Consider the following 27,506-nt stretch of genomic DNA (forward strand, 5'->3'; position numbering starts at 1 on the left):
GCTGCTGAGACTAGGGAAGGAAAGTTACTTTCTGGGAGTACTTGTCAGGTTAATGCCAGGATTTATCTAGGACCTGTCCTTTTGGTCCCTGGTCTGAGCTCTTTGCAAATGCAAGCCATGCTGTGTTTGCCACTAAAATGCAAAGCTTAGTCGGGAGGGAGGAGGGAGCTGCAGACAGGGGTGCTTGCTGGACCCTCCAGCCATGACAGCCATCACAGAGCATGCAAATGATTAACACTCCTATAGTCCTCATTCCCCAAGGACACTATTTCCATGCTGCAGAGACTTCTGAAAGGGCATTTGGTTTCAAAGGATTATTTTATCAAAGGATTGTTTTTATCCTTATTCTTTTAGAAAAACCGAATGCCCAGTGCTCCCAGCAGTGTTTCCTTTCTTGTGTGTTGCTCTTGTATTCTGGGCCTTCCTTGAAGAGGTAGCATAAGGAAGAGAACAGACTTCTCTGTTTGCCTGTAAGTCAACCAGAAATGTTTCTGGCCTGGTAGAAAACTGGGTTAGGTCTTTTAGAATTTGTTGGTGTAGTTGAGCAGTGACTGGTCCAGCCTCCCAAACTTGGAAAAACTTACTGTTCACACTTCATTCATATGTTCCTTGGTCTTTGGCAAGCAAATTGCTTTTGAAGAGTTTATGTGCCCATCTGTGACTTCTGTAAGTAAGGGTGATATTTGTGACTGGTGTAGTGATGGCACAGTCCTGAGACCCTGGTGATTTGATGTTGCCCATTTGCAGCCCGAGTCTTCAGGGTTCACATGGGGTCAGAGGCAGGAGTCTGGGCTTGGTATTTTCTGAATCACACTGCCTGGCTGAGGGAGCCTGTGTTTGCTCACAGTCAGGCAGATGGTGCCAAGTAGTGGCATGTTCCTACTGCTGCTTTTGCAGCCAGCAAGAGAAATGTGACGGGGCAACTAGCAAATTGGTATTTTGGAGAATCTGCTTTGTCTTTGAGTGTGAGTCTGTGTGTAATAGGTAATAGGAATCTAAGATGTGGTGTAAGGTTCTAGTCGTGAACTAGCTGTTCTGGATGGTGGTCCGAGGAAAAGCAGGTCTCAAGAGCTGGGGGGCAAACTTAGGGAAAAATAGGATGAGGCCAGGTGTGGTGCTGCACACCTGTAACCCCACGATCTGGAAGACTGAGGCAGGAAGATCACAAGTTCAAGCCCAGCTTCAGCAACTTAGCGGGGTCGTGAGGAACTTAGGTTGTCCTAAGCAACCCTGTTTCCAAAAAAGGTATAAAAGAAAAGAAAGAAAGAGCTGGGGATGTGGCTCAGTGGTTAAGCACTCCTGGCTTCAAACCCTGGCACCAAAAAAGAATGAGAGATAACACGATCAGCACCACGGACAGTACCATGGAGAGCACCATGGACAGCACCACGGACAGCACCACGGACAGCACCAAGGTTACTGATGTTTAGGAGACTTTACCAGCTGAGAGACTTGGCCTCAAGTCTCTGCCTTCTGCACTCTGCTTTGATGAACTTTAGAAGGAGCTAACAAGAAGGACAGCAATTCCTTCTGCCCACTCTCCTAATGGAAAGACTGAGTCTCAAAGAATAACTAATTTGAGATGTAGTGAGTCAGTAGTCCAGGCAAACAGGACCACCAGGGTAATGTGGCCGTTGGTATAGAAAAAGAAAAATAAACAAACAAACAATCAAACAATCAAAAACCATTATAGAAGCAATAAGGAGAATAACAGCAAACACCAAAATATTTTTTAAGTGAAATTAAAGGATAAACGTGATTTTTGGAATCTAAGTGCAAGGGCTACCCTGAGCGGCTACATATGAGAGTGGTCAAAAGCGGGGTGTGGAGAGGATTGGGAGAGGAGCTGGCAGGCCCAGGGGCAGCAGGATGCAGGTTTTGGAGGTGCAATGTGGAGGTGACATTCTAAAGAGCTTCAGCTATATTTTTACTCTGAAAATAATGGATGGGGTAAAGAATTGAAGGAAGGTGCCTTCTGAGCCTTTTGTTTTACAGAAGCAATGAAGTACATATCCATCTAGAGTCACCCAGAGGAGATCTGCTTGTAGGGAGTAATGTCCTCCCTCTCTCCCTTCGTCTTTCCCTCCCTCCTTTCTTCTTAAACATGTCTTCAGAGGCATTGAATATATTCAATAAAGTACATAAATATTTCTCACCTTGGCAAGGTTTTACATATATGTACCCTGTGTAGCCACAAGCAGTCAAGTTATAGAATCTTCCTGCACTTCAGGGGCCTCCCTGTGCCTCCTCTAGACACTGACCTTCACCACAAAGAAAGCTTTCTAAAAAATAATGAAAGTCTACCCTGGCCCCTCCTTCCATCATAGAAACTTCCTGCAAAGAAGTGGTCCAAGAAAACCCCTTATACAACAATCAGTAACAAAAAAGACATTGAGGCTATCAGGAGAATAGAAGCAACAGAATTAGAGGGAAACATGTTGACAAGAGCCACGAAAATTACCCCCAAATAAGGAATGTTCCTGAAGAAATATTCTTAGTGCACAGCTGAAAATTGTAATCAAGAATTTCACAATGAATTTAAAGAATTCAATGCAGCAATCGTTTCTATGAAGAAAGACCACAAAGCAGAAACACAAATTCTAGAAAGGATGACAGGATGGCAGGGGGTAGTGAAATGTGAGCTGGAAGAACTCAAGGAGGAAATAGGAAGAAATAGGCAAACCTGTTTCAAAAGTGAAGATAGAGTTGGAAGGCTCTCAAGGGTAAGTAGACACTGGAAAATACAGTGTGAAACATGGTGCAAATGGGAAAGGCCGATGCATGCATTTGAAATAAGGGAAGCATTAATAAAGATTAGAGAGAAAATGGTAGCTATAGGAGACAGGTAGCAGAGATCCAACATAAGCATAATTTTATCCCCTGAAGGCAAACAAACACAAAATAATGGAATAAGACACATATTTAAAATACTAACTAGGAAGGCTTTCATGATTATAAAAAGAATAATCTAAATGTAGAAAGAGCACAAATTTTGAGCATCAGGGAAAATTAACTAGAACAGTTAATACCAAGATAGCCTTGGAAAGTTTTAGCTAATCAATACAGGAATCCCTTCCCTCTCCTCACTTCCCATGCCATGAAAGCAGGGTAGAGAAATGGGTATGGAGATGGTGGAAAGGATTGTGGCTAGAATGGCTGGAAGGTTGGTTATAGGAGGCAAATAAGCGAATTTATTGAACAAGAAAATAAATATAGAGAGGATAACAGGAACTTTGTTTTTCACTTTTGAAAAGGGATTTATAAACATGGAAAGGGGGATGGCCAGAAAGAACCTAGAATGCTGGATTGGAGTTAGAAGTATCAGCATGCTTATATACCTACATGTATGCACTAGTGGAAGTATTAGCATGCATACATACACATCATGTACATACAGGTACTTCCTGGCTCTTCCTACTGAGATGACCTAGAGACAGTGGAACTCCAGTGGCAATGACTACGTGCTGAATACCCAGATCATGGTTTCTAAATACTGTCCTACACTTAAAGTTACCAAGGGGCCCTCAGAGCAATGGCTGATTGAAGGGATTTGGCAGAATAAGTGTAACAAGTGAAATATCTCATTATATCAGAAAGCAGGAAATCCTCAAGAAGAGTTTGATGGGGGTCAAAAGCACACAGGTGCCAATTTGAAGGAGTTTCTACTGGCCGAATGGACAACATGAGCACCAAAATATGTAAGAGTATCAGATTATAAACTACCAAATACAATAGGAATCCACGAGTCTATACTCTTAGGAATGAGCAAATGAATGAATGAATGAATACATAGATAAATAGGTAAGTAAGGAAATAAGTACATTGGAGAGAAGGGGAAAGTTTTCCTTACAATAGAATTCCAATTGATAATGCAGAAGGAATGATGGAAATAGATATTCACCACTGGGAAATCATCATAATAGTAACTGATACAGGTAGGAGTTGCCACAGGATGCTTAAATATGTCTGTTGAGGAGTGGAAATTTCATAAGGAGCAGTATATGTCAAAAGAACAGAGTTTCCCACAAAACTGTGATCACATTCAGTGGTAACATGGTGAATTATCAGTGGCAATAGGTGTTGGGATGAGTTGTCCTTGTGTCCCTGAATGTGGTGCACTGAGCATAAAGCTTCATTTCCATTGTATTGCTGACAAGAACACATGGCTTATGTCTGGTCATGTGGAGATGTCTGATAGACACAGGCCCTGTGCAATGAAAGACCTATAGTTTTTGAGACTTCCAAGGATTTGAGAAGCAGAGAAATCCCAAGGAACTATTCCAGGTAGGAGGAAACCAGTGAGACTTGACAACTAAATGCAGCATGTGTTGGTGCATAGGATCCTGGACTAGGCAGGGAAAAGACATTGTTGGGACAATTGGAGAAACTCAAGTGGGGTCTCTGTGTGTCATATCAGTGTTGACTCCGTGACTAGGATGGTTATATGGTGATTATACAGGAGACTGGTCCTTGCCTGTGGGAGGCTGCACAGCAGTATTTAGAGGTAATGGGAATCCTGAAAAAAATTTTATCTGTGTGTATCTTTGTGTGTGTCTATCTGCAAAAATGAAGGAAATACAGCTGAGGAATTTATGGAGGGGGTATAAGAGTTTGTGCCTTTCTTGCAACTTCTCTTTGCTTCAGTGAAGGTTACTTCAAAATTAATAAAAGGCTGCTAAAAAGAACAATAAATAAAAAGAAATAAAGAATCTATGGGGAACTCAGGCAAAGATATGAAGTCACTTATGAGGAGAAAAATACTACATTGGCCCCCATTTCCTCTGCAGCAACGGTCAATGCCCACAGACGTTGAAACAGAATCTACAAGATAAACAAGGAAAGAGAGTGCAAACCAATGATTTATATCCATTCTATCCATTCCTTTAAGTATAAAGATGATTTTGTGCATGCAGTAACTCAGGGAATATTATTCTCCTGAGTCTTTCCTGAGCAAACTAGTAGAGGATGAACTTCAGCCAACAATTGAAGGTGGAGGGTGAGCACTGAATGTTTCCAACTGTAAAACTAAACTCAAACTAAGATGGACAGACATGAGGATTAGAACAACAGAGCAGAATGTCAGCATTCTGTGCCCTGATGATGTGGAAATCACACTACCAACAAATCTTGTAAAGGGAAGGGGGAAGAGGAAGTTCTCTGAATGCCTCATTCATAATAGCAGGGAGTCAAAGGATGTAATTAAGAATTGACAGATGAAGTAATACAAGTAAATTATATTTAACAACGAATGGTAAACATTTAGAAAAATAATCTTATTGACTAAAATCAGATGGTGGAAGAGAGACTGCCAGAGTCAGTGGTACCCAGGGGCTATATAATATGTCCTTTCCCTCCCTGCATGTGGTCACCATTGCATTAACATCTCTGTGCACTTTCAGAACTAGCTCTCAAGGAAATATGTGTCTTTTTTGCCCCACCCTAATCATGCCTTTGCTATGCATCTGCAGAAAGAAAAGGGGAAGAAGAGAAAATATATAACAATTTTATCTTTGCTTGTACTATAGAATTAATAAATCATGTCTAAAGACATAGGTTAAGATCATTGTGTCATATGTAGTTATGAATGCAACCACTGAAAAATAATAACTTAAGCCTTCCTAGAAGGATCACACAGAATAAACAATCATAGAAAGACTAAAAAAATTTTCAGAAACCTCCAGAAGACATAATATAAAATGAGAGCCAGGAAAAGCTGGTTTGCCTTATTGCTAAACATAAATGAGTTTAACTTACCTTTTGAAAAGAATTTCAGATTGGATCACAAATCAAAACCCAATTCTATATTGTTTATAGAGCTCTCCCTAAAGGAATGCCATGGAGGAAGGTTGGAAATAAAAGGACAGTAAAGGAACAACTGGTAAATTCTTAACAAGTTTAATAAAAAATAAATAAATATAGACATAAAAAGTAGTCATCGTGAACTTGCATCAGAGAAAGTGGAATTCAGTTTAAAATGCATTAAAGAAGATAAGGGAACTTCAAAATGCTAAAGGGTACATTTCATCATAAAGAAAACCAGCTGCAGTATTGAAAAAACAGATTTCAGGAGATGTGAGTAGAACTAAACAAAACACACTAGTAACAGATCACTTTAATTTACATGTCTCCGTCTCCAGATAGCCAGACAAAAAAAAATAAGAATCAATATTGAAGATCTAATTAACATAAGTAATAAAGTAGATCTGATAGATAAATATCAGATTGTGTAGACTAAATGAAGAAAATACATCTTTTGAGGTCCCATGAAGCATTCACAAATATTGACCATCTATTAGGCAACAAAGATAACCTCAGTAAATCTCAAAAGGGAGAAGAAATACAGGCAATATTCTCTGATCACAGAGCAATTAAACCAGGAATTAATAGTAAATCAGAAAACTAAGACCATTTGAATGAGAGTGAAATCAAAATGAAACAAAGCAAAAAAACACTAAATGTATGGCTCAAAGAGGAAATAAAACTGAAATTAAAGATTTTCTGGAAAACAGCAATTAATGAAAACATTACATATCCAAACAGATGTGCTATAACTAAAGCAATCCTCAGAGGAGAACTGGTGGTTTTAAATATTTACATGCAAGAATGATAGAACATGAATTAATCATCTGAGTAGGGAGTTCTAATAGAATAAAACAGAATATAGTAAAGGGAAGGCAGAAGGAATAGAGGGAAGTAGAAATTAATGAGTTAGAAAACAAAGTAGTTGGAATATATTTCAAAGTTGTTTTGGGAAGAGAAAAATAACAAAGTAGATAAACTTCTAGTAAGCCATATCCAGAAAATGTAGGGCATGTGCATATACATAGATGAGAAGTGACATGTGGGAAAGAATGACAACCAAGAAATGAAAGGAATCATGAGAATACTTTGCTTAGTTCTATGGAATTACATTTGAAAGCCTGGGGAACTGGATTATTTTCCAAAAAAATAAAATTTACCCCAGTGACACCAGAAGAGACTCCAAGTATTTCAAAGAGGGAGCTTAAAAAATTCAAACAGGTATACCTTGCCCCAAAGAAAAAAAGCAAGGATCCAAATGGTTGAATAGGAAAATTTTTAACAGAATTCCAAGGAACATACAATTCCAATACATTCCAGAGCATTAACAAAGAAGGGGAACAAGCATAACACTCACCAAAACCTGATAAAGTAAGCACAGATAGAAAATCAAAGAATAATATCACTTATGAATAGAAAAAACATTTAAAAATCTAGAAAAAGAATTTCAGCAGTAAAAATAATGTCAGAAAGACTAAAAAGACTATTTGAAGACTAATATTATCACGATCCAGAGAGTTTTATTCCTGGGATGCAGATGTAGTTCTACATTAGTGAACATTAGGGGAAAGAAATATGAATATTTTCCTCCATGCTGAAAAGAACTTTGAGAAAATTCAGTGATCATTCTTTTCTACTAAAAAATATACTCAAGGCAGGAATAGCAAAGGTGATTTATTTAAGATACTTTCCTTAACATGCTGAAATACATCTATCTCAGGTTAAAAGCTGATATCATACTTAAAGGGGAAACAGTAAAGAAACTGTCACTCAAAAACAGAACAAGAATCTGCATTATTAGTACTCTTCATCTTCATACCAGTGAATACTTGCCAATGTGATTAGACAAGATAAATCAATTAGGAAAGAGAAGTGGGGAATAAACAATTGTTGCTATATGCAGGTTCTGTGATTGCATGGCTATAAAACGTAAGAAATTACACTAAAATTATTTCAAAAAATAAAAGAATCCTATAAGGTAGGAATATGAAAAAAGTAAATAAACAGAAATCAATGCATTTCACATACATAGACACAAATGAAGTATACTATAGGAAAAGCCTGTAGTTGTAACAACAGCAAAAATATATAATAGCTAAAAATTGAAAAAATAAAAACATGTAGATTGTATGTAAGGATTTAGAAACATTACAGAAAAATACAGAAGCCTGGATCAAATGGAAAGATATATCATATATCTATGGATAGAAAAGCAATGTCATTCTCTTTCTTTTAAATTTAATACAATCTACATAAAAATGCAAGTGAACTTTAAAAAAATTACATAAGTTTATTTTAAAATTCAACTGAACAAAACTAAGAATAATCAGGGCAGTTCTGATAAAGAAAAGCAATGTGAGTGAGCTGGTGCTACTGGACATTAGAACTTCTTATCGTTAATATAGGTAAACACATAGTTAAAAAGGAACAGAATGGATGGTTCAGAAATAGACCCAGGTGCATTAATCATTTAGTATTTGATAAAGATAAAAATCTCAAGTCATTGGAAGAAAAGATTAAATGGTGACATTATGGGGGACAAATAAAATTAGATCCATACTTCACACCATTTATTTATAAGGAAAAAGTTCAAAATTAAACTTTACAATGTAGAAATAAGTCGACAAAAGTGTTAGAAGAAAACACAGAAGAGACCTTTCTAATCAAGACTTAAACCTAGAATCCACGAAAGAAAAATATGATATATTTGACTAGACAAAAATTGGGGGAGAATCATCTGAGTAGCAAAAGAAATCCCATAAGAAATCCCATAAAAGTATATAAATCTACCAAAAAGACAAATTATAAAGGGCTAATCACTTTCATAGAAGAAGAGCTCCAAAAAATCAATAAGAAACAGAATTTTTATCTAATAGAACAAGACAGGCAAAGAATACAACAGACAGAGAAGTATGAACAGCCTTAAATGTGTTAAAAGACACACTCAACTGTTCTTCATTAAAAAAAATCAAATTAAAACTATGTGGCAATAACCTTATAGCAATATACAATTTCATCTATCAGATTGATTAATGAAAAAAAATAAAAGCAAGTAGCAGAACAGTGTGTATGTTATACCAACCTTAGTACCAAAGGTGGGTGGGGGTGTGCGGAGGGCTGCAGAATTCAAATCCGTATTTATACTTGCATCTATATGCATGAGAAATTCAGGAAGGATATACAAACTAACAATTGTTTACTTTTAGGAAAGGTGGTGTGAACTGGAGATGGGCAAGGGGAGAAGGGGACATTTTCATTGTATACCATTTTTTTTAAAGCCATGTGATATATCCATTTAAAAAGGATTATTATACTAATAAGATTCTGACATAGCCACTGATCTATTTATGTCACATTATACACACCTCAGGTCCCCTATCTCCAGAAAAGTATATAAATCTTCTGCTCCCACCAAATGTAATTTGCCCAAAGCCCTGCATTCCCTAATCAGCCATGAAGAATGGAGGCACAGCTCCTCAGAGTCCATTGCAAGTTTTTTGGGTAAAATCAGCCTCATCTCGAATCACTAACTTTTATTAGGCACTGGAGTGTGTGTTTGCAGAATGGCAGTGCATTTGCTGAGGGTGCAGTTTGCTTTTCCCCTGATGATACTGCATGGATCTGGATCAAGTGTTAGATGCTGGTTTTGCAGGTTTTTAATAGAGGTGTACAGTGTGATTGATACCAGCTTGGGATAACTCAGCTCCCAATTATAATTCTGAGAGGCTCTGATCATATAGAGAGAGCCCTGGGTGTAATGTGTTGGAGGTGGAAAAATATGAGGAAACCCTCCAGCCCAGGTTTCTAGAAGATACTCAGCTAGTTAGTGCTGAGCTGGAACTACAAGCTGAGATCCTGAGTACCACTTCTGGGTTCTTTTCTATCTACCTGTTTGCCTACCAGATCAAAGATCTTAGCCCAGTCAATACATTATTACTCCATGGACAAGACAGTGTTAGGGAGGGTCAGCACTGAGGAAATGAAGACCACCTGCGTTAGGATGTGCACACAGGGAACTCTCCACCCCTATGGTCTTAAAATAAAACTTTAAAATATAAAAATAAGTCGACAAAAAAATCAACGATGTACCTAAAAATTCCAGATAATATCTTTGCTTCCTCTCTGCATCATAAACCCAATTTTTATTTTCTCATAATACTCTCCATATTTTGATAATTTTTTTTCTCATTTGTTTGTCAGCTCCATAGCAGCAGGGGCTCTGGCTTATCAAGGTGCCCCTTGCCTAGAGCACATCTTTGGTGATCAGTGAATACTTGGGAAAGGAGTTAATTCTCCACCCTTGGAGTGGAAGGTGGAGGAAGGAGCAAGCACATGGTTTGTGAGTGGAGAGAGGCATTGAGATGTGGCAGTGGATGCCAGAGGCCAAAAGATGATAAACCTCCACTGCACCAGCAAGACTTTCAGGTAATTTAATAGTCTCTTTTTGTTCTCCCAAAATGCCTTTACTCTTCATATTCTACTTTTCATTGGAGTCTCTTCCATAACTGATTAGTTACTCTATCTCTCACAAATAGGAGGGCTGGAAACCGGCTGGCACTGCAGAGGACATGAGGCTGTCCAGCTTCTCCAGCTAGAGGCTCCCAGATGTCCCTGGTTTAGGACCAGGACTGTGCTGATGGTGGATAGTCTCTCATCAAGGAGGGAAGAACATAGCTTAAAGAAAGTGCTTTCAATGGGCACAACCAGACCAAGGACAGGGATCCAGAGTGGGGACCAGGCCTCTTCAGAGACCAGCACCTGCCCGTGCCATGATCAAGTAGTGCTTTGGCTGAGAGGTGGTGGAATGTTGGCATTTACATTTTCCCTGTGTGTGCATGTCCACGGTGTTCACCAAAGATTTTCATGTAGGGCATGGTGAGTTAGGCGACTTTAATTTGAAACCAGGACTCTTAGGGGATCTTCAATGATCTTGGACAAATCATTTAATTACTTACTGTTAGGTTACATATCTACAAAGTGGAGACCAATGGCAGCATCATCTTCTCTGTCTCCCAGGAGTGATGTGAGGATCAAATGCGACAGAGCTTGGACAAGTGCTTGGAAGACAGTAACACACAAGACAGAGGTGAATCTTTTAATGATCTTGGTTTGTGTCCATAAAGTTTCAGATCTTAAAGATCTTCCTAGATGAAAGCCTTTAATATTAGATGAGGAAAACAAAGTGACAAGAGACTTGGCCAGGGCCATGTGCTTAGCTAGCAGAGGAAGTTTTCTCAGCCACAGGTGCTGTATTAGGCAGAATAATGCCTACCCGCCTCCCCCCAAAAAAATCCCGGAAACTCTGAATATGTTAGTTCAAGGGGAAATTAAGATTGCAGATGGAATTAAGTTGATAACCAGCTGATCTTAAAATGAGGGGATCATCCTGGATTATCCAGGTGAATTCCTGTAATCACAAGAGTCCTGAGAGTGGAAGAAGGGGGCAGAAGAGGAGGCCAGAGTGATTCAGAGGGAGAAGAACTTGACCCATTATTGCTGGCTTTGGAGATGGAGAAAGAAGGAAGAGGCCATGAGCCAAGGCATGGGGCAGCCTTCTAGAAGCTGGAAAACAGAAGGACAGAGTTTCTGCTCTCCAGCCTCCAGAGGAACACACAGCCCTTGATTTTAGCTCTGTTGGACACTTGCTGGACTTCCACAGAGCTCTTTGATGATAAACTTGCATTGTTTTAAGCTACTGAGTTTGTGGTCATTCGTTGTAGCAGTAAGAGAAAGCGAGTCCAGGGACTACTCCCTCCCATTTTACAAATGAGGAAATGAGGCATAGAAGGGTCAGTAGCCTTTTGCTAAGCCATGGATCTTGCAGCTACTTTGGGAACTCTTTCTAGGGAAAGAGATGTAATGAATATATTCAATAACCCTTCTGTGAGACATAATCTTGGAAAGATTAGGTTATCAAATAACTGGTCTTGGAAATAAATATTCCTTTCCTGTTAGCTAACCTGCACTCCCCCCCTTGGAGAAGTAGAATTTTTAAAATTTCTTTTTCCAGTAACATAGTGTAATCATTATTTATCCTGATAAGGAGACAGGTGACTTTTTTAGGACCTGGGAACATCCTAAGGGGAAGTAAAAAGTAGGAAGTCAATGCAGAAATCACTTTTGTATACACGGAAATGGAGACTTTGGTGTGTGTCATTTTGTGGAAATGATTTCTTCTGTGTCCCAGTTAGGTCTAGGTCAGAAAGAAATGGCTTTGTGCAGAACCCTTGGTGTGTTGGAGACTTGGCTTGCAGTAGTTCTGTTGTCGGCACCGAGGTGTATCTTGTTAGCACAACTGGCACAGGGTTGAAGTGCATAGATGCCGAGAGCTGGCTGGGACCCTACCGTCTCACAACAAATCCCCACTAAGATCCTCAAATCTCTACTAATGCATCTCTTGTGCTGTCCTCTCTGGACTTTTTGCCACCTATCTTGCTTTTTTTAACTTCCATTATTGCTTCCATGACAACTGTGCTTTTGATACTCCTTGAACTCAGCTCATTATTGGCACTCTGAGTGATTCTGCTGAAGTTTGGAATGTTCATTGATTCCACTGCACACTGGATGTTTGCCTGGTGCTTCTTTGGTCTCCACTCCTAGCCTTTTCCTGATTTTGATACTCTTACCTGTGGCTCTGACCTGGCACCTGGACCAATGTGCTCTTTGGATAGAGCAGCCACTGTGCCAGAAAGTGGGATGATCTGCATGGGTTCCAATTTTATTGAGATAGCAATGGGGCCAGAACCTGGTTCCTCCTACCCTCTCTCCTGCTCCCCTTCTGACCTGCCCCTGTGAGTCTCTCTCAAGAGGGCATTATTGCTGGACTAGAAACAGTGTATACCTTCTAATCTCAAAGCCAGCTTCACATTCTTTAGGAAAATTACTTAATGACATACTTTCATTCTTCATATGCGAAATAGTGAGAGCAAAGAAGCAGCCGAGAGACACCTGATAGTGGTGAAAGCTGGCATGCAGAAGAAACTGGATCGAGGGTGGCCCAAGGCTGTCTTCTTGCCATAGTGGAGAGTGATGGAGAACATCTGGCTACATATTGTCCATGTCCATTTTCTGTGGCTCTGACCACACAAACAGCTGTGGCCTCCCAGTAGGGCCAGATCAAAGCCTATAGCTGGAGTAGATCTTATTGCACCAAAGCAAATATGAATGACCTGAATTCCATAGCTTCTCAGCCAACCAACGCACTTGAGGGGGCTGTCTCAAGTCCTGCTCAGGGTAGTGCAATCTAGGATTTGGGAGAACCTGACAGCTTTAGTGTGCTCATGAATGTTTTTCTTTATAGGAGGCTGCAAGTCTGCAGAAGTGTTTCTCAGTCCATTTACATTCCACACCTGCTGGATGCTACAGAAATAAAGTGATGTATACATGATAGATAATAATAAGAAATGTAGCACTTGTCATTTGTTAACAGTGCTATTCATTATTCTTCACTACAGCGTGGCATGATAGATTCGTGTTATCTTCTTCCTAAAGAGGAGAGATGTGAACACGGTGTGTGTGCACATTGACATGTCATGGCTGTGGTCCCTGCTCAAAAAGTGCAGTCTTGGACCCCCCAGGCACTACTCTGAGCATGTGGTGCCTCCCCTCCAGGCTGCCTGATAGAACCTTAGACTCCCAGGGTTGAAAGAGACGAGGTCTCTGTTTTTGAGCTTCCTTTTCTCATAAAAGACATTACAGCTTCTGCAACATGAAACTGTTTTTATAGTAACCCCGAAGTGTGGGTCATGGAACTCAGCCTTCATGAAGAGTTGGAAACCAGAGACGGCAAGGTGCTTGGGAATCCAGGAAGAACTTTCTCCATCTCATCCCTCTTCTCCTCTCCATATATCTGCATTGTTCCTCTTTCCTAGCAGATCAGCTGCTTGGCTCCTCAGCCCACATGGTGGGCAGCAAAGTTACACTCCTAGCCACAAGCAGAATACCCTTGTCTTCTCCCTGGCTCTCACCCTGACCTCCTCCCAAGCTCTTAGATAAGGGACCCAGGAGACATTCCTGGTACATGGCATCCAAGAGCCAACCCCTGTGGATGTTCATGGTGTAGTTAAGAAGGCCTTTGTAAGAGGAGTAGTTTTCTAAGAGGTGCCTACTGCATCTACCAGATGATTGTCTGGTTCATGGATCCTACATTGGGATAGTCACAATGTTCTACTTCGCTCCTTTGAATATTGTTAATGACAGGCAACTCATCTTTTGTGACAGCTCAGTCAACCAGGCTGCATTTTTCTCTTGAGCTGAAATGGGTCTTCCGTCCTGGGTTTATTTCTTGCAGCATAAAGAAGGATTCTTATTTTGGATATTTGCAGACACCTTCTGGTGATCTGACTGATCATTCTTTCTGTGACACATGCCTGAGTTCCAGCACATTCGTGGTTGCCCTCTTGAATATGGTCCCTCTTGCCTGTACCCTTAGCTGTAGACTGTATATGCTTGTGTCATTGCCCCCACCCCCTCCCCTGTACACCCAACTCCTATGTTGAAACCCTAACCCCCAATGTGATGGTGTTGGGAGATGCAGATTTGGGGAGATGATGAGGTCCTGAGGGGTGAAGCTCTCGTGAATGGATTAGTGCCTTTATAAGAGAAGCCCCCAAGAGCTCCCTTGTGCCTTCTATCATGGGGGTGTCATAGTGAGAAGAGGGCTGCCTCTGAACCAGGAAGTGAGCCTGCACTTTTCAGACTCTGGAATTGTGTGAAACCCATTTCTGTTGTTTATGAGCCACCAAGTTTATGGTGTTCTGGTGAAGCAGCCTCAACAGACTGAGACACTGTCTTAAAGAGGAATTCTCAGAATCAAATCCTGATTCAGTCTAGGTTCTTTTCTAGGAAGGGCATTGGGGCAGGTGGAGAGATGGTCAATATTAGAAGTTGTCATCTTCTTTTTCATTAAAGAACCAGTTAGTACTGCCTTTCCAGGTCACGTGGTCTCTGCTCCAACTGCTGAGCACCAAGGTAGCCTCAGATACTGTGAAGGAGCTGGTGTGGCTATGTTCTCTTAAAGCTTTGTCTGTGGACATTGTAATTTGAATTTCAAATATTCTTTTGATTTTCCCAAACATTTTAAAATGTTAAAACCTCTCTCAGCTCACCTGCTGTACATCGTAGGTGGTGGATAGGATTTGGGTGGTGGCCATAGTGTACTGACCCCAGGCCTGTCTTTGTAATTAAGGGCCCTGAGCATCTGCTCCTTTTGCCATACCTGAAGCAGTTTGGAAACCTTGCCCTCTATAGAAGAGGGAAGTGGGAGGTCAGAGGCTATATTTACAATGTGAACTGAACTTTAGGGAGAGGTCATACGACCTGTAAAACTTAGGTCTGAATCAGCCTTGACTTATATTTGCAAAACACCTGCCAGGGTATAAAATATGTTTTTTAATCTCATCCTCATAAAACTTCTGAGGTAGATATTTTGATGTTCTCTTCACAGCCAATCACATCCTTGAAAGATGAGGCTTCACAATTTGGACAGAGCTAGGGTCTCCCAGGTGGGTCAAGTGTGCCGGCTACCTATGCTGTTGGTCTAGAACCATTTACTGGGGTGAATGTATGAAGAATTCAGTGACCAAGACAAAGCCCAGCCTCAGGGAGCCCAGAAACCAGTGGGAGAAAGTCCTAAAGACATTGGCTTCACTTGGATGGAAGGGAAGAATGGGCTGTGACCAGAAGCTCAGAAGACGAGACCCTCACTCAACCTCATTATGGATTGGAGGACAATCTGGAAATGAGGGATGAGCCGGTTTGAAAAATCTGGTGTCTGGAAATGTTGGAAACTTGGGGGGGGTGGATTAGAGCCCTTGAAGGCATAGAGGAATGGGTACCCTCACCTGCTTATACTAATGTGCCTGCTATGTCCCTGTTGTCAGGCAACAGCATTATTGGGACCAGTTCCATTTCCTCCACCTAGAACTTCAGTGGGTGTTAAAGATGGTGGCCCAGGACCTTCTGAAACTGTCAGGCTGAGTTTCTGAGGCCCACTCAGCCACCCCGACTCAGCCTGTCAAGGCCCCTATGAGGATGCTTCCTTTGCTCTCTCAGGCATAAATAAGTCCACATAGTTGGGATGGAGTGAGCATACCAGCTGCTTGTTATTTCTGGGACCCCTTGCATGAAATATAGTCTCCCTCGCATCACCTGTCAGATAGGGTGCTTTTTGTTTCATTAAAAATAAAACAGAAAGCCCTTTGAGCAGTGGCATTAAACAACATCTGGAAAATAACCCTTCTGCTTTTCCAGGGAAGATGTCAGTATGTCCAAGGCGGGATTGATGAAAAGAATTTTTGAAGCAGTCAAGAAAAGAAAACGGATCAGGCTTCAGGGGAATTGGCATAAGAAGTGAGAAAAAAAAAATAACCCCAAACCAAAAAATATGTGTGTCTCCAGAAACAATTGTTCTGGTGGCTAACTCTCAACAGCTGGTCTCGCCTGATTTGTTTTGGTCCAAGCCGACACCCTCCTGTAAAAGGAAACGGTGATGAATACTTTTTCTTCTTGAGTCAGTTAACAGATAATTATTAAGTCCCCTCAGTGAGGCCATCACCATGTCATTGGTATTGTGGGGCACTCTGCAGAAGCAAACGACGTGCCTCCCATGTCTCATCAAGCTCAAGTCCAGCCGACGGGAAGGGATGCTTAATCCTACATCAAACACGGAGGAGAAGTGCTCATCAAACGTTGGACTGCGGAGGAAGTGAAAAATGCTGTAGGAAGAGGGAGGGTCCTGGCAGGCTGGAGTAGTGAGGATAGGCTTTCCAGGACAAGGAGGGCTTAGAATTTAGATAAGCAGAGAAAATTAGAAAGCATTTAAGAAAAGGCAAACAGCAGGCAACAAGGTATCTGCTCGCCACTGATAAAGACACTCTCTGTGGAAGATCTGACTTCGTTCATTGGGAGGTTTTAGTCCATCTGATCTGACCCACTCATTTTTCCTTCAGCAAACCTTTAGACCTGGTGGCATCGACACCCACCTTTTTCCTCCTGGTTTGGATGAAGTGTGCACCCCTCCTCTTATCCAAAGCCAAACCCTTCCCCCTTGTCCTCAGGGACTCGTCTTCCTTTGATCTTCTCCTGGGCATTGACCTTCCAAAGCTCTCTCCCCTCTCTCAGGCATCAGAGTCCTCTCTCCTTTCAGTACACCATTCCCATTAGTACACAAACAATCTAGTGTTGCCTAGGCTAAAAATAGCCCTACCTCACTGTGTGTTTCTCCTTGTGTCAGTCAGCTGTGTCCACAATGATGCCGCATAACAAATAACCACAGCTTCTCAGTAGCATACATCAAGCAGTTCTTTTCTGCCATAGCTAGGTGATTTGGGCAGGGCTCCACATATTTAAGCTGTTGGTTTTATGTATTGCTCAACCTCTTTCATTCAGAGTCTGCCCAAGTTCTGTTCTTCTTGTGGAGAAGGGCAGGAGCACAGGAGAGGAGGCAAGCCATTTTAAACCCTGGGTCAGGCATATCTGTGCATCCCATTAGCCTTATCAAGTTACTGAGCCACACCCAGTATCAGTGGGTAGGAGATATACTCCACCTGTGGAGCTCGAGGGAGACAGAGTGTATGCTGATGACCCATCTATTGTGTTCTTCCACCCAAAGCCTCTGTTTTCTGCTTCTCTTGAGAGCCCGCCCATTCCTAGAAGGGACTGCCTTCCTATGGTGTCCCCAATTTCTCACTTGTCAAGCTCTCTCCATCCCACTGCAGTTGTTTCTGCTCCAATGACCCAAGGCCCCTGTTTTCCTTACAGGATGCTATAACAGAACACCATAGACTGGGTGACCTACAGACAGCAGAAATGTATTTCTTACGGGACTGGAGCTAGGAAGTCCAAGATCAGGGCACCAGCAGATCTGGTGTCTGTGAGGGCCCACTTCTCACAGAGTGTGTGTGTCACAGGAGGTCTCTGGGGCCTCTTTTATAAGAGCACCGATCCCCTTTATGAGGACTCCACTCTTGTGACTGATAACCTGCCAAAGTCCTCACCTCCCAACACCATCGCATAGGGGTTAGGTTTCAACACAAGAATTTCAGGAACACAGACGCTCAGTCTTCGCATCATCCAGCTTGCCAAACCCAGTGGATGTGTGTCCATCCCCATCTTGCCTCCTCCATCTCAGTAACATTGCTCACACTCCCGCCTTGAATTCCTTTCTCTTGTGGGTTTTGTGACGTCACCAGGCCCTGGTGTTCCTGCTCCTGCCCTGACTGCTGTTCCCAGTCTCTTTCCTGGTTTATCCTCCTCTCCTTCAGCTCAGTAGAGCTGGTTCCAAGGACTTGGTCCAGAGGTCCTCCTCCTTCTTCCCCTAGGTCCCTTGCTCTTCACCAAGTAGGAAGCATCTTCCCAAGGTTGAGGACTCCCAAGTGCATGTCCCTACCACAGCCACCTCTGAATTTTTGCCTCCTGTTCAATGGCCTCAGCATTTCCACCTGGATGCCACGCATACTCCTCATACTTGCTACAGCCCAACACAATTGCAGCTGCTTTTTCCCTGTCACAATTTGCCCTCTTGCTGTCCCCATCGCCATCCATAAAGGTCCTTCCACAGAGCACACTGGCACTGCCTCAGGGCCTTTGTGGGACTTGTTTCTTCTGCCAGGAAAGCTTTTTCCTCCTTCTCCCTGCCACCCTCTCCTCCCCTGGCTGGTGGCTTGTCATCTTCCAGGTGGTATGGTCATAGAGCACCACCCCAGAGAAGCCTTCATTGACCGTTCTGTCCTAAGGAGGCCACGTTCCCCAAGTCGCCTCATTTCTCCTGGGTTTTTGCCAGGCACCTTGGTTGACCATTCTCTTCTTCATTCTCTTGGATTTTATCTGTCTCTTTAACTAGAATGTGCCCCATCCTAGCATGTTTTTGGTAAATCTTTGTTAAAATTAATGACCTTGAATGGCCTTTGGAGGTTGTCTAGTTTGCCAGCCCACAGTGAACCCAGAGGGGATTGTGGAATTATTACCTCGGATCCAAGAGTCCATTGTGTCCCAATTATCCCTTAAGAGAATGGAATAATAACTCATATGGGTACACTAGTCCCCTCTTATCCACATGGGGTATGTTTCAAGACCCCACTGGGTACCTGAAACCTCAAATACACATGCACACAAACACACACACTCTGGCTTTCCTATACATACATACATATGTGTGCTAAAGTTAATTTATAAACTAGGTATGGTAAGAGATTAACAACAACAACTCAAATAGATCTAAGTCACCTCAGGATGCTATTAAGTTGAGATTTTTTCACCTTTATACTTAAAGAAAGCACGTTACAGCTTTTCTTTGGCATACCTGAGTTGCCAGCATCACTGCTGTTGTGCCCTGGTGTTATTTTAACTAAAAGAAGGGTTACTTGAACTCAGGCACTGCAGCACCATGATAGTCAAACTGATAACTGAGAGAGCTACTAAGTGACTTCCAGGTGGATAGCATACATCATGTGGATACACTGCACAGAGGGGGAATTGCATCCTGGGAGATGGAGCACAATGGCCCAAGACTTCATGATGCTGTGCAGAGCAGCGCACAAGTTAAGTTTTAGGAATTTTTTTTTTGTTGTTGTTGTTGAAAATTTCCACTGAATGTTTTCAGATCACAGTTAAGCCAGGTAACTGAAATTGCAGAAAGTGAAACTGCGGGTCAGGGCGACCACTGTTCTACTACCTTCTATATGATAGTGTGAAACAAAGGACAGACTCATTTGAAGGTGCTACTAAATTCATAATGCCTTTTTATCTTCATGTGTTTTCTCAGTTAACATATGTAAAAGTATACTCTTATATGGGTTATTTTTCTTTCTTACTCAAAGGTTGAAATACTGCTAATGCAATTGGATTCCTATCTTGACAGTGGCAAAAGCTGAGACCCAGAGAGATAGTTACTTGCTCAAGATCACATTCTTTAACTGTGGAAAGGTCTGGGGGAATGGGATGGAAGAGGTCAGAGCATTAGAAAGCTAGATGCTTGGGTGATGAGGAGCTTGGCCTTGAGGCTGCTCTGTAGGGGACTGCTCAGCAGGGTGGTCCCTGGCTGTAGTCCTATATCCTTGAGTGGTTAAAGGACATGACTTCTTAGGGCAAGAGCAGACAGAAGACTTACTGTCTCTGTGCCTATAAACCAAGGCATAGCCTGGAATAAACTGTGGCCCTCGTTCAGAGATCCTGGGACAGAATGAAGGCCTGATGGCCCATGGGAGTGACAGTGGCAGAGCAGATGTCACATGTGGGCAGGAACTGAGCATCTCAGTTGGAGAAGCATCAAAAAGGCACAGAGGAGCCGACAGGTCACTGTGATGCAGAGAAAGGAAATAGAGTGACTTCTAATGAGCCCCCTCCTATGAACACTGTGACTGAGGTGGCTGAAGTTGGTGTTGGGTTGTCCGGGGCTCTATGGCACCAAGTAGATCAGTGCCCAGGCCAGAATGCAGCAAAAACTTACTTCCCCTCCTTACCCTGTGTGCCCCCTGCCCATGGCAGTGTGCCTTCCTGTGGCTAAAGCTTTCCTCACTGCCTCTTGACTTGGATTTGAACCCTTCTGTGGCCATTGTGGGAGCATCTTTTTGAGATCCTCAATCACATTTGGGCACCAGCTCCTTCCTCTCTCTGGGGCCCCTTGTCATTGTCCTGCCGGCCCTGGGGTGCCCCTGGTGTTCTTGATAGTCAAAGTGCTGAGGAGATCCTAACCCCCTTCCTGGATGTCTGCAAGATGAGGGAAGTGAGGAATGGAGGCTTTGTGTCAGGTTCTGAGTTAGACAAATTAGTCTGGCATGGTTACGTGCCATTAGTAGGGAGCGGGAGAGCCTTTGTGTACCTTGCTCATTAGAAGTCACTTTATTTCCTTTCTCTGCATCACCTTGGGCTTCTGGTGGGTGAGCAAATTTTGGCTTGAATGACGTTTCTCATGTGTTGAGCACGGCACTGTAACTGTGCAGGACACAGCATAGCACAGGTTACCTTTAAAACTCACACAAGCTGTGGCTTAGCCAGGTTATAGATGGAGACTGAAGTTCTGGAAGGTTAAATGACTTGATCAAATCTACCACTTACCAAGGAACAGAGTCATTCTTCCAGTCCTCTGTGTCTTGTGTGTGGTGTCCAGATCCTTGTTTCTCCGTCTCGATCCAGCTCAGCATCATTTTCAAGGATGTCGCCGATCCTGTGACCTAGGTGAGTCAAGCATTAGATCAGGGTGTTGGAGCCCTTTATAACCATGGAGGAGCTGGACACCTCAGCTGCAGGCTTTACACGTCACACTGGACAGCTGGCTCAGGAAGACTCTTCCCCTGGCCCTTGGGATCCTGTTTCCAGCATCGGCCATCAGTGCAGCGCTTGTTCCCACTCCACGTCCAGACAGGTTTTCAACCAGCACACCAAGAGCTGAATTCATTGCTCTTCTTCTCCTACATTGCTATATACGAGTGACAACTAGAAATCACGTTCCTAAATCTGTCCTTCAATCTCTGCAGGAACCATGACATGCCCTGCAGTTTCCTCAACCACCCAGCCTTGCACCAAGAATTCTCTTTTGCTCCTGGCTTTCACCGTATCAAGCTTTCCCAGCAGTGTGAGGTGTAGGCTTAAGGTTGTGTGACTGCCGGATCCTCAGGTGACATGGGGGTAAGAGCTGGACCGTAGCTGGGGGAAGTAGAACCTGCCTATGAACTGTGACTCTGTGGTGGTAATTCCTAGCTAGAGTCTCGCCTCTCCATAGGAATGGGCCTAGGAGGTACTGTGTCACATGTGGTTAAGGAACTGAGCATCCCTGCCCACCTCTTAGCTTATTCAGATGTGGTGCACATGGACCAAGTGCCCACCTTGTGCCACACTCACCTAGTGAGGGGATGGGTAGAGCTTAGGACTGGGAGAAGACTGACAGAATCAGTGGCAGTTCAGTGGCCCACAGTGCAGAGACCCTGCTTCCTCACCCTCCTCCGACCCCAGTTCTGTTTTCTTTAACTGGAACTGACGCCAGGAAATGATTCGACCAAGCAGCTGGTTAACCATCATCGATTCACTACGTTCCCGTTAGCTGGTGCCTTGAAGGGAAAAGCCGGACCATCATCTTCAGAGGAGAGCTCTCAGCTTTACCCCCAGGGAGATGTGGTACCTGGCTCTCAGCCTCTCGCTGCTGCTAATCCCCACAGCCAAAGACACTTAGGCCTCTCTGCAGGTTCTATCCCACCCCATGCTCTGTGGTCAAGCTGGGTGCAGTCAGCGATAGAACAGGCAACCACTGGGGTAGCCTGCCTTTTCCTATAGCAGTGAATGTCCCTTATCCTGGGAAGCCCCTCAATCCTGGGAAAACTGGACAGAGTGTTACTGTAGCAGAGAACAGCATCGTTATTTCATCTTCTTCCTCCTCTGCCTCTTCCTCCTCCTTCTAAAAATGACACTTCTCATGGGCTACACACTTAAATTTTCCTGAAGTAGCTTCGAGAAGGCAGAGAGGATCCAGTTAACTCACCTGATCAACTCTTGCATGGTTCTGTTTCCCTGAACTCCAAGTTCATGCTTCCAGCCTCCTGCTGGGTTTGCCCAAATCTTACTCTGGTTCTAGAAACTGGTTTTCTTCAAGCCCCTGCTTTGACCAGGTTTCTGACTTTCAGCCTTTCTAGGACGGAGACCCATTGACCATTACAATCCCTGGTGATTGAGGCCAGCCTTGTTCCTGATTTCTTTCATCCCAGAATTCTGCAAGAGCCTGAAGTGCTGAGTTTGAACTCCTATCACTGAGCCTTGGCCTTTACGTCTGCTCTCTGAATCCCCTGAGGCTGCCTTGACTCTGCCTGCTGCCCGAAGCCTAACCCACTTCTTGTGCATTCTTCTTGAAGCTTTCTTCTTCTCTGCTTCTAAGACAGTCTACAGCCTCCTGACCATCCAGGACTTTGTTTGAGCCCAGGTCTTGACATCGTTGGGACAGTTGGCTAGTCTCTTTTTAATTATAATTGGTGCTTGGGCGGCCTTAGCAGGATTGTCTGCAGTTGGTCCAAGTTTGTAGAAGCCTTTGCTCCCTACCCTGTTGAGGTGACATGGGGAACACAACCCTTTCCGTATCCGTTTGAGCATTTTATAACTTGAAGACAGACCACTGAGAATAACACCTTGCACTCCAAAGACATGTCTAAGTGACTTTTGGATAGGGTGGGCTCGATTAAAATCAAATTGATTCAAATCATGATTTGAATCGCTAGTCAGGAAGAGTCGATTAAATCAATACTCTCCCTTCAAAAATGCATTCGTTTTTGATATAATTTTAATGCACAGGCTTCACAACTCTGACAGAGATAGATGTGGTTTTCATTTTTAGAAGTTACATACCATGCATTTTTAAGCTGTGATTTATTTTGACATTTCGTTGAATCAATTTTGCAGCCACGTCTGAGTCTTGAGTGATGACTTGGTTATTTTATTTACCAAAGCTAATCAAACAAATGTGTATAATTTTCCCAACAAAATAAGCATGTGCACTTTTGAATGTTTAACTATTTTTTGCTGTAAATGTAAAAATGTGTTTTTGCTGAGATAAATTAGACTGTTTCAGGCAGATCCAACCCCAAACACTCGTACTAGTGTATTTTGGAGTTAACCCAGTCTTTATCTTTCCATGCTGCTTATTTACATGTTAGAAATGAAAGGGAAGCTTTTCTACTTGTAGAAAACAATTTTTAAGTTTAGGCAGAATCACAGTACTCTTCTTTCTACATGTGGAGAAGAAATAGCTGTAATTACAAACTTGACATTTGCCTTAATCATTGTTGCAAATCCAATGTTCTTGACCTCTGTCAGCTGATTGGTGTAACTTTGTAAAGCCTTATCAGCATCTTCTGTGATTAACTGATCCTTAACATATCTGAAACGAAGTCTCTTCCCTGGGATCAGTTAGATGGATTTTGTTTTCAAAAAGTCTTTTCACAACAAACCAAACGTTTGGCATCAGATCTGATCTTGGGTAGGGTGGTATCATGGAAGGGCACACTTCTTTTGTTACATCAGCCGTAGTGTTGGGAGGGACCCTTATGCCTTGAGAGGTCCAAAGAATTGTCTGAGCTAGCTTCTGGTTTCAACCATGACTTCTCTTAGTACAGGCCACCTCTCTACCTGCTGGGGAGCCATCATCTTTCAAGTTGATTCGGGTGCCCCTGGTTTTGTTTTCCTGGGACTTAGAGAACAGATAACCTTTGTTTCTTCCCCTTCATGGACTGCAAAGGGCAGGGAATCCTAACACAGGGAAGGAAAGAACACAGGCATTTCTAGTCCCATCTTCAAATGAACTCTTTAACATAAAAATTAAGTGGCTTGAACAAGTCACAAAGCCTGAGAAGAGAACCATGCCCTCTGAGACTCCCAGAACGGGATGTTTCTTGGAATAAATCATTCTTGGATTTGGGTCATTTCTCCTTCTTTTCTTCCTCCCTGCAAAGTAATTATTTTTTTTAAAAAATGTTCTTCATACACCTACCTCGTGTTTATTGTTCATCTATGGCTGACCTTTGCTGGACTTTGCAGAGCTGCATTTAGAGTCTTGGTGGAGTGGACACCACATAGCTCTCCAGTAAGGATGCTTCACCCAGAAGCCATCATCCCTCAGAGTGTGGCTTTCTAATCAGGAGAATCTCTTCCTGTCCATCTGTCTTTCCTCCTGATGTGGAGCCTGGGTGATGGCATTTGGTTCACATTGCTAGTGTCCCAAAGGAGTGGTCATCTGAGCCAAATATCATTGCCCACGTCTCCATGTCTTACTCCTTTGTTTTCTAGAATTGAAAATAGTCTGCACCCCGCTCTGAAGCCAGTGGCAGTACTCCAATGTGGCTGGCTGACCAGGAGCCCTATTTTGCTCTGCCTATGTCCTCTCTTGCCTCCTTCTTAGCCCCTGACATTCTCTGATGCTGGTGGCTCGTCTACTTTCCTGGGGTCCCACCACTTCTGTGCCCTGATGCTCCATGTGGTCCTGAGGGCTGTCTGCTCTGGCTCTCCTGCAGGACTGACTCCAGGAGAGCTCCCAACAGTCCTGCTCAGCACAGAGTGAGTGGGGCTAATGGATCAGATCCAACTGGTGGGAAGAGAGACCTTTCCCGAATCCGCCTAGGACTGCTTTGATGAGAAATTCAGACTTAGGTCCTCTATTCCAAAGCCACTTAGCTGGCTTTAACTCGGGACACAATTTTCTGGTAACCTTTAAGACAATGGGGTTTTCTTATCAATCTAGGTTCCCTTAATAAGGAAAAGGCTGATTAAGTTGGGGGCGGGGCCTGACTAGGTGAAGTTAGGATTGTCTAAGGTTATCAAATCTAATTAACATTTTCCCAGCCTTGGTGAAACCCCGAAAGTTGTCCAGGAGGATCTAAATTACCGTGTGCGTTTTCTCCTCCTAATGAGCCTGAACTTTCCCTGCCCGAGCTTAAGCCTGATGCTTTTCTGCTGTTGTCCCTGTTGACTAATGAATGTAATTGGTCCTGGGCTTTTTTCCAGCCTCCTCATTTCACAACCAGCACTGTCTCCACTGAAGCCAGTCTTTTCTCAAGATCACCCTGCCCCTTCAACTGTCCCTCCTGCCCGTTCACCTCTGGCACACAGCAATGTACTCAGCATCTTCTTCCATCGCTCCCAGCTCCTGGCCTGCCCTGGTCTCTCTCTTGCACAGGGTCTGGCTCTGCAGCCCCCTTTGTCACCTGGTGTGCACTTGCCCCTGGACACTACATGATAAATCTTGATCAGGTGCCTCAGACAGCCCCAAACTGCCGGTTAACCTTGACCGTAACTGGAAAGCTGTGCATAGATGCTGGAAAACAGCAAGGGCTGCAGCTCCCCTGACTGTGGAATGGAACCCCGAATGGTGGAGGAATGTGTAGTGTGCTGCCGATGCTCAGAGAAAAGGAGGCTCGATTGGAGACAAATAAGGAGGGAAGTAAAGATCTGGGGGATTCTGAAAAAGGGTCTCCAGGGCATTTTCAATGACATTATTGGATGATGTTACTGTTTCTTTTTTACTTTAAATTTTATTTGACAAATTAAGCTTTCGTTTGCTAATGGAAGTCTTGGACTTATCAGACAAAATTAGTATCTTTGGATTTTGGTAACAGGAATGGAGATGGGGAAAGAAATGTTTAGAGAGGAGGAAATATTTCCTGCAATAATCAAAAGGAAAAGAAGAACAGAGTTAAAGAGCGAGACGGGGCGGGGGGGGGGCTGGCGTTGTGGCTCAGCGGTAGAGAGCTCGCCTAGCATATGTGAGGCCCTGGGTTCAATCCTCAGCACCAACATAAAAATAAATAAATAAAGGCATTGTGTCCATTTGCAACTAAAAAAAAAAAAAAAAGAGCAAGACAGATGTTAAAATAAAGAAAGACTACCTAATATGGCCCCAGCTGAACTGTGAAAGGTCTAAGATCAAATCCAACTGGTGGGGAAAGGGATTGTGTTAGATTTCATGACCTTCTCAAGAACTAGTGCTGAAAAGAAATCAGCAGTGGCAAATCAGCTAATAGGGAAGACCTATTAGCTTGCAATTAAATGAGGTTCTTTAATAACCCGATCATCCTTTGAATACTCAACTTTCATGACCTTGGGCATCTCACTTAGCCCAACTCTTTGTACCCAGGTTCTTCACCTGTAAAATGGGTCTAGTAATGCCAGTGTCTTGTCACTGTGAGTGTCAAGGGAGATGATGTTTGTAATATCTTAGCACATTTTCTGTGACATCCAATAAAAGCTGCAGTTATAAGACTCGTTACTGTGCTAATACAAAAAAACAGCAGTAACCATTAATCTTTCCTGAAAAATTCTACAAATCGTGCTGTTGTCACAGGGATAGGGTAGCATTGTGTAAAACCCAGCACTTGGTAGCAAGCTTGAAAGGTGTGTGTGATGATGGCTGGGACTGTGACTTTCTAGCTGCAGTGACCTGACCTCCCCGTCCATCCTGGCTAGTCTTAGTTTGCACCTGTTATCCCAGAGCAGGGCCTGTTTTTCATTCATAAAATCATTCCTGTTTGGATGATAAATCGTGCCGTGTCCTACCTATGGCTCTTACTGTCTAAATCAGTAAGACAGTATTATTGCATTATTCAGTTTCCGCTTTTCTCAGATAGATGATGAGTTTCTTGAGACCACTAAATAATGTGTATGTAAATATGTGTGCACCGCCCCCTCAGGTCGTGTTCCTTTTGCATTTTCACTCATGTTTCAGCTGTGCTCATCACAGAGATGTTGGTGACCTCTTTCTACACATTATCTTTCTAGGACTCCACCCCCTGTTTGCTGATCAGTGGGCTGCTCCCAAAAGGGGATCTCCTCAGGATGGGGCGGGGGCTAATAGCAGGAGTGGAGACAGCATTCACAGGAACAGAGTGGGCTCGGGAGTGTGGCACGGTGGAAGGGGAGCATGGATTGGCATCCTTGTCTGTCATTTAGGAGCCCTCTGCTTCTGGGCCAATCAGTGATCGTTGAGTTCCGTTTCTCACATACAGAGAATGCGGCTCATAAAAATAGATCTTGAAATCTTGTTAGAAGGTTTGCATGGCACTCCAGGAGTCCAGGAGAAGTGCCATCTCAGAACAGGACACTTTGTATGCTGATTGTTTTGAACCAGGGCATTGGAGGAACAGCAGACGCAGGCAGAAGCTCACTCTGCACCCCCCTTATCTGCTGGAAGATGGATCCTCCAGAGAAACCAGTGGAGAGACGCGCCTCCCAGGGAATTT

At 43.1% G+C, this 27,506-nt stretch overlaps 1 protein-coding gene across 7 annotated transcripts in view; it reads left to right on the forward strand.

Moving 5' to 3' along the window:
• The window catches only part of Galnt14 (polypeptide N-acetylgalactosaminyltransferase 14), a 200,548-nt gene that overhangs the window by 26,299 nt on the left and 146,743 nt on the right, over positions 1 to 27,506 (forward strand). For 2 of the 7 annotated variants that reach the window (XM_078029436.1, XM_078029438.1), the window contains exons 2-3: positions 10,000 to 10,224; positions 10,816 to 10,885. The exons of 3 other annotated variants lie outside the window; for them this stretch is intronic. In XM_078029436.1, coding sequence (XP_077885562.1) covers positions 10,190 to 10,224; positions 10,816 to 10,885 — 105 coding nt within the window. In that variant the 5' untranslated portion in view covers positions 10,000 to 10,189. Of the gene's footprint in view, positions 1 to 9,999; positions 10,225 to 10,334; positions 10,675 to 10,760; positions 10,886 to 27,506 lie in introns of all 7 variants that reach the window. 2 more of the 7 variants (XM_078029434.1, XM_078029439.1) reach the window with 2 other exon arrangements.

This window comes from Ictidomys tridecemlineatus, chromosome 12 (genome assembly GCF_052094955.1).
Source record: "Ictidomys tridecemlineatus isolate mIctTri1 chromosome 12, mIctTri1.hap1, whole genome shotgun sequence".
Taxonomy (NCBI): Eukaryota; Metazoa; Chordata; class Mammalia; order Rodentia; family Sciuridae; genus Ictidomys; species Ictidomys tridecemlineatus.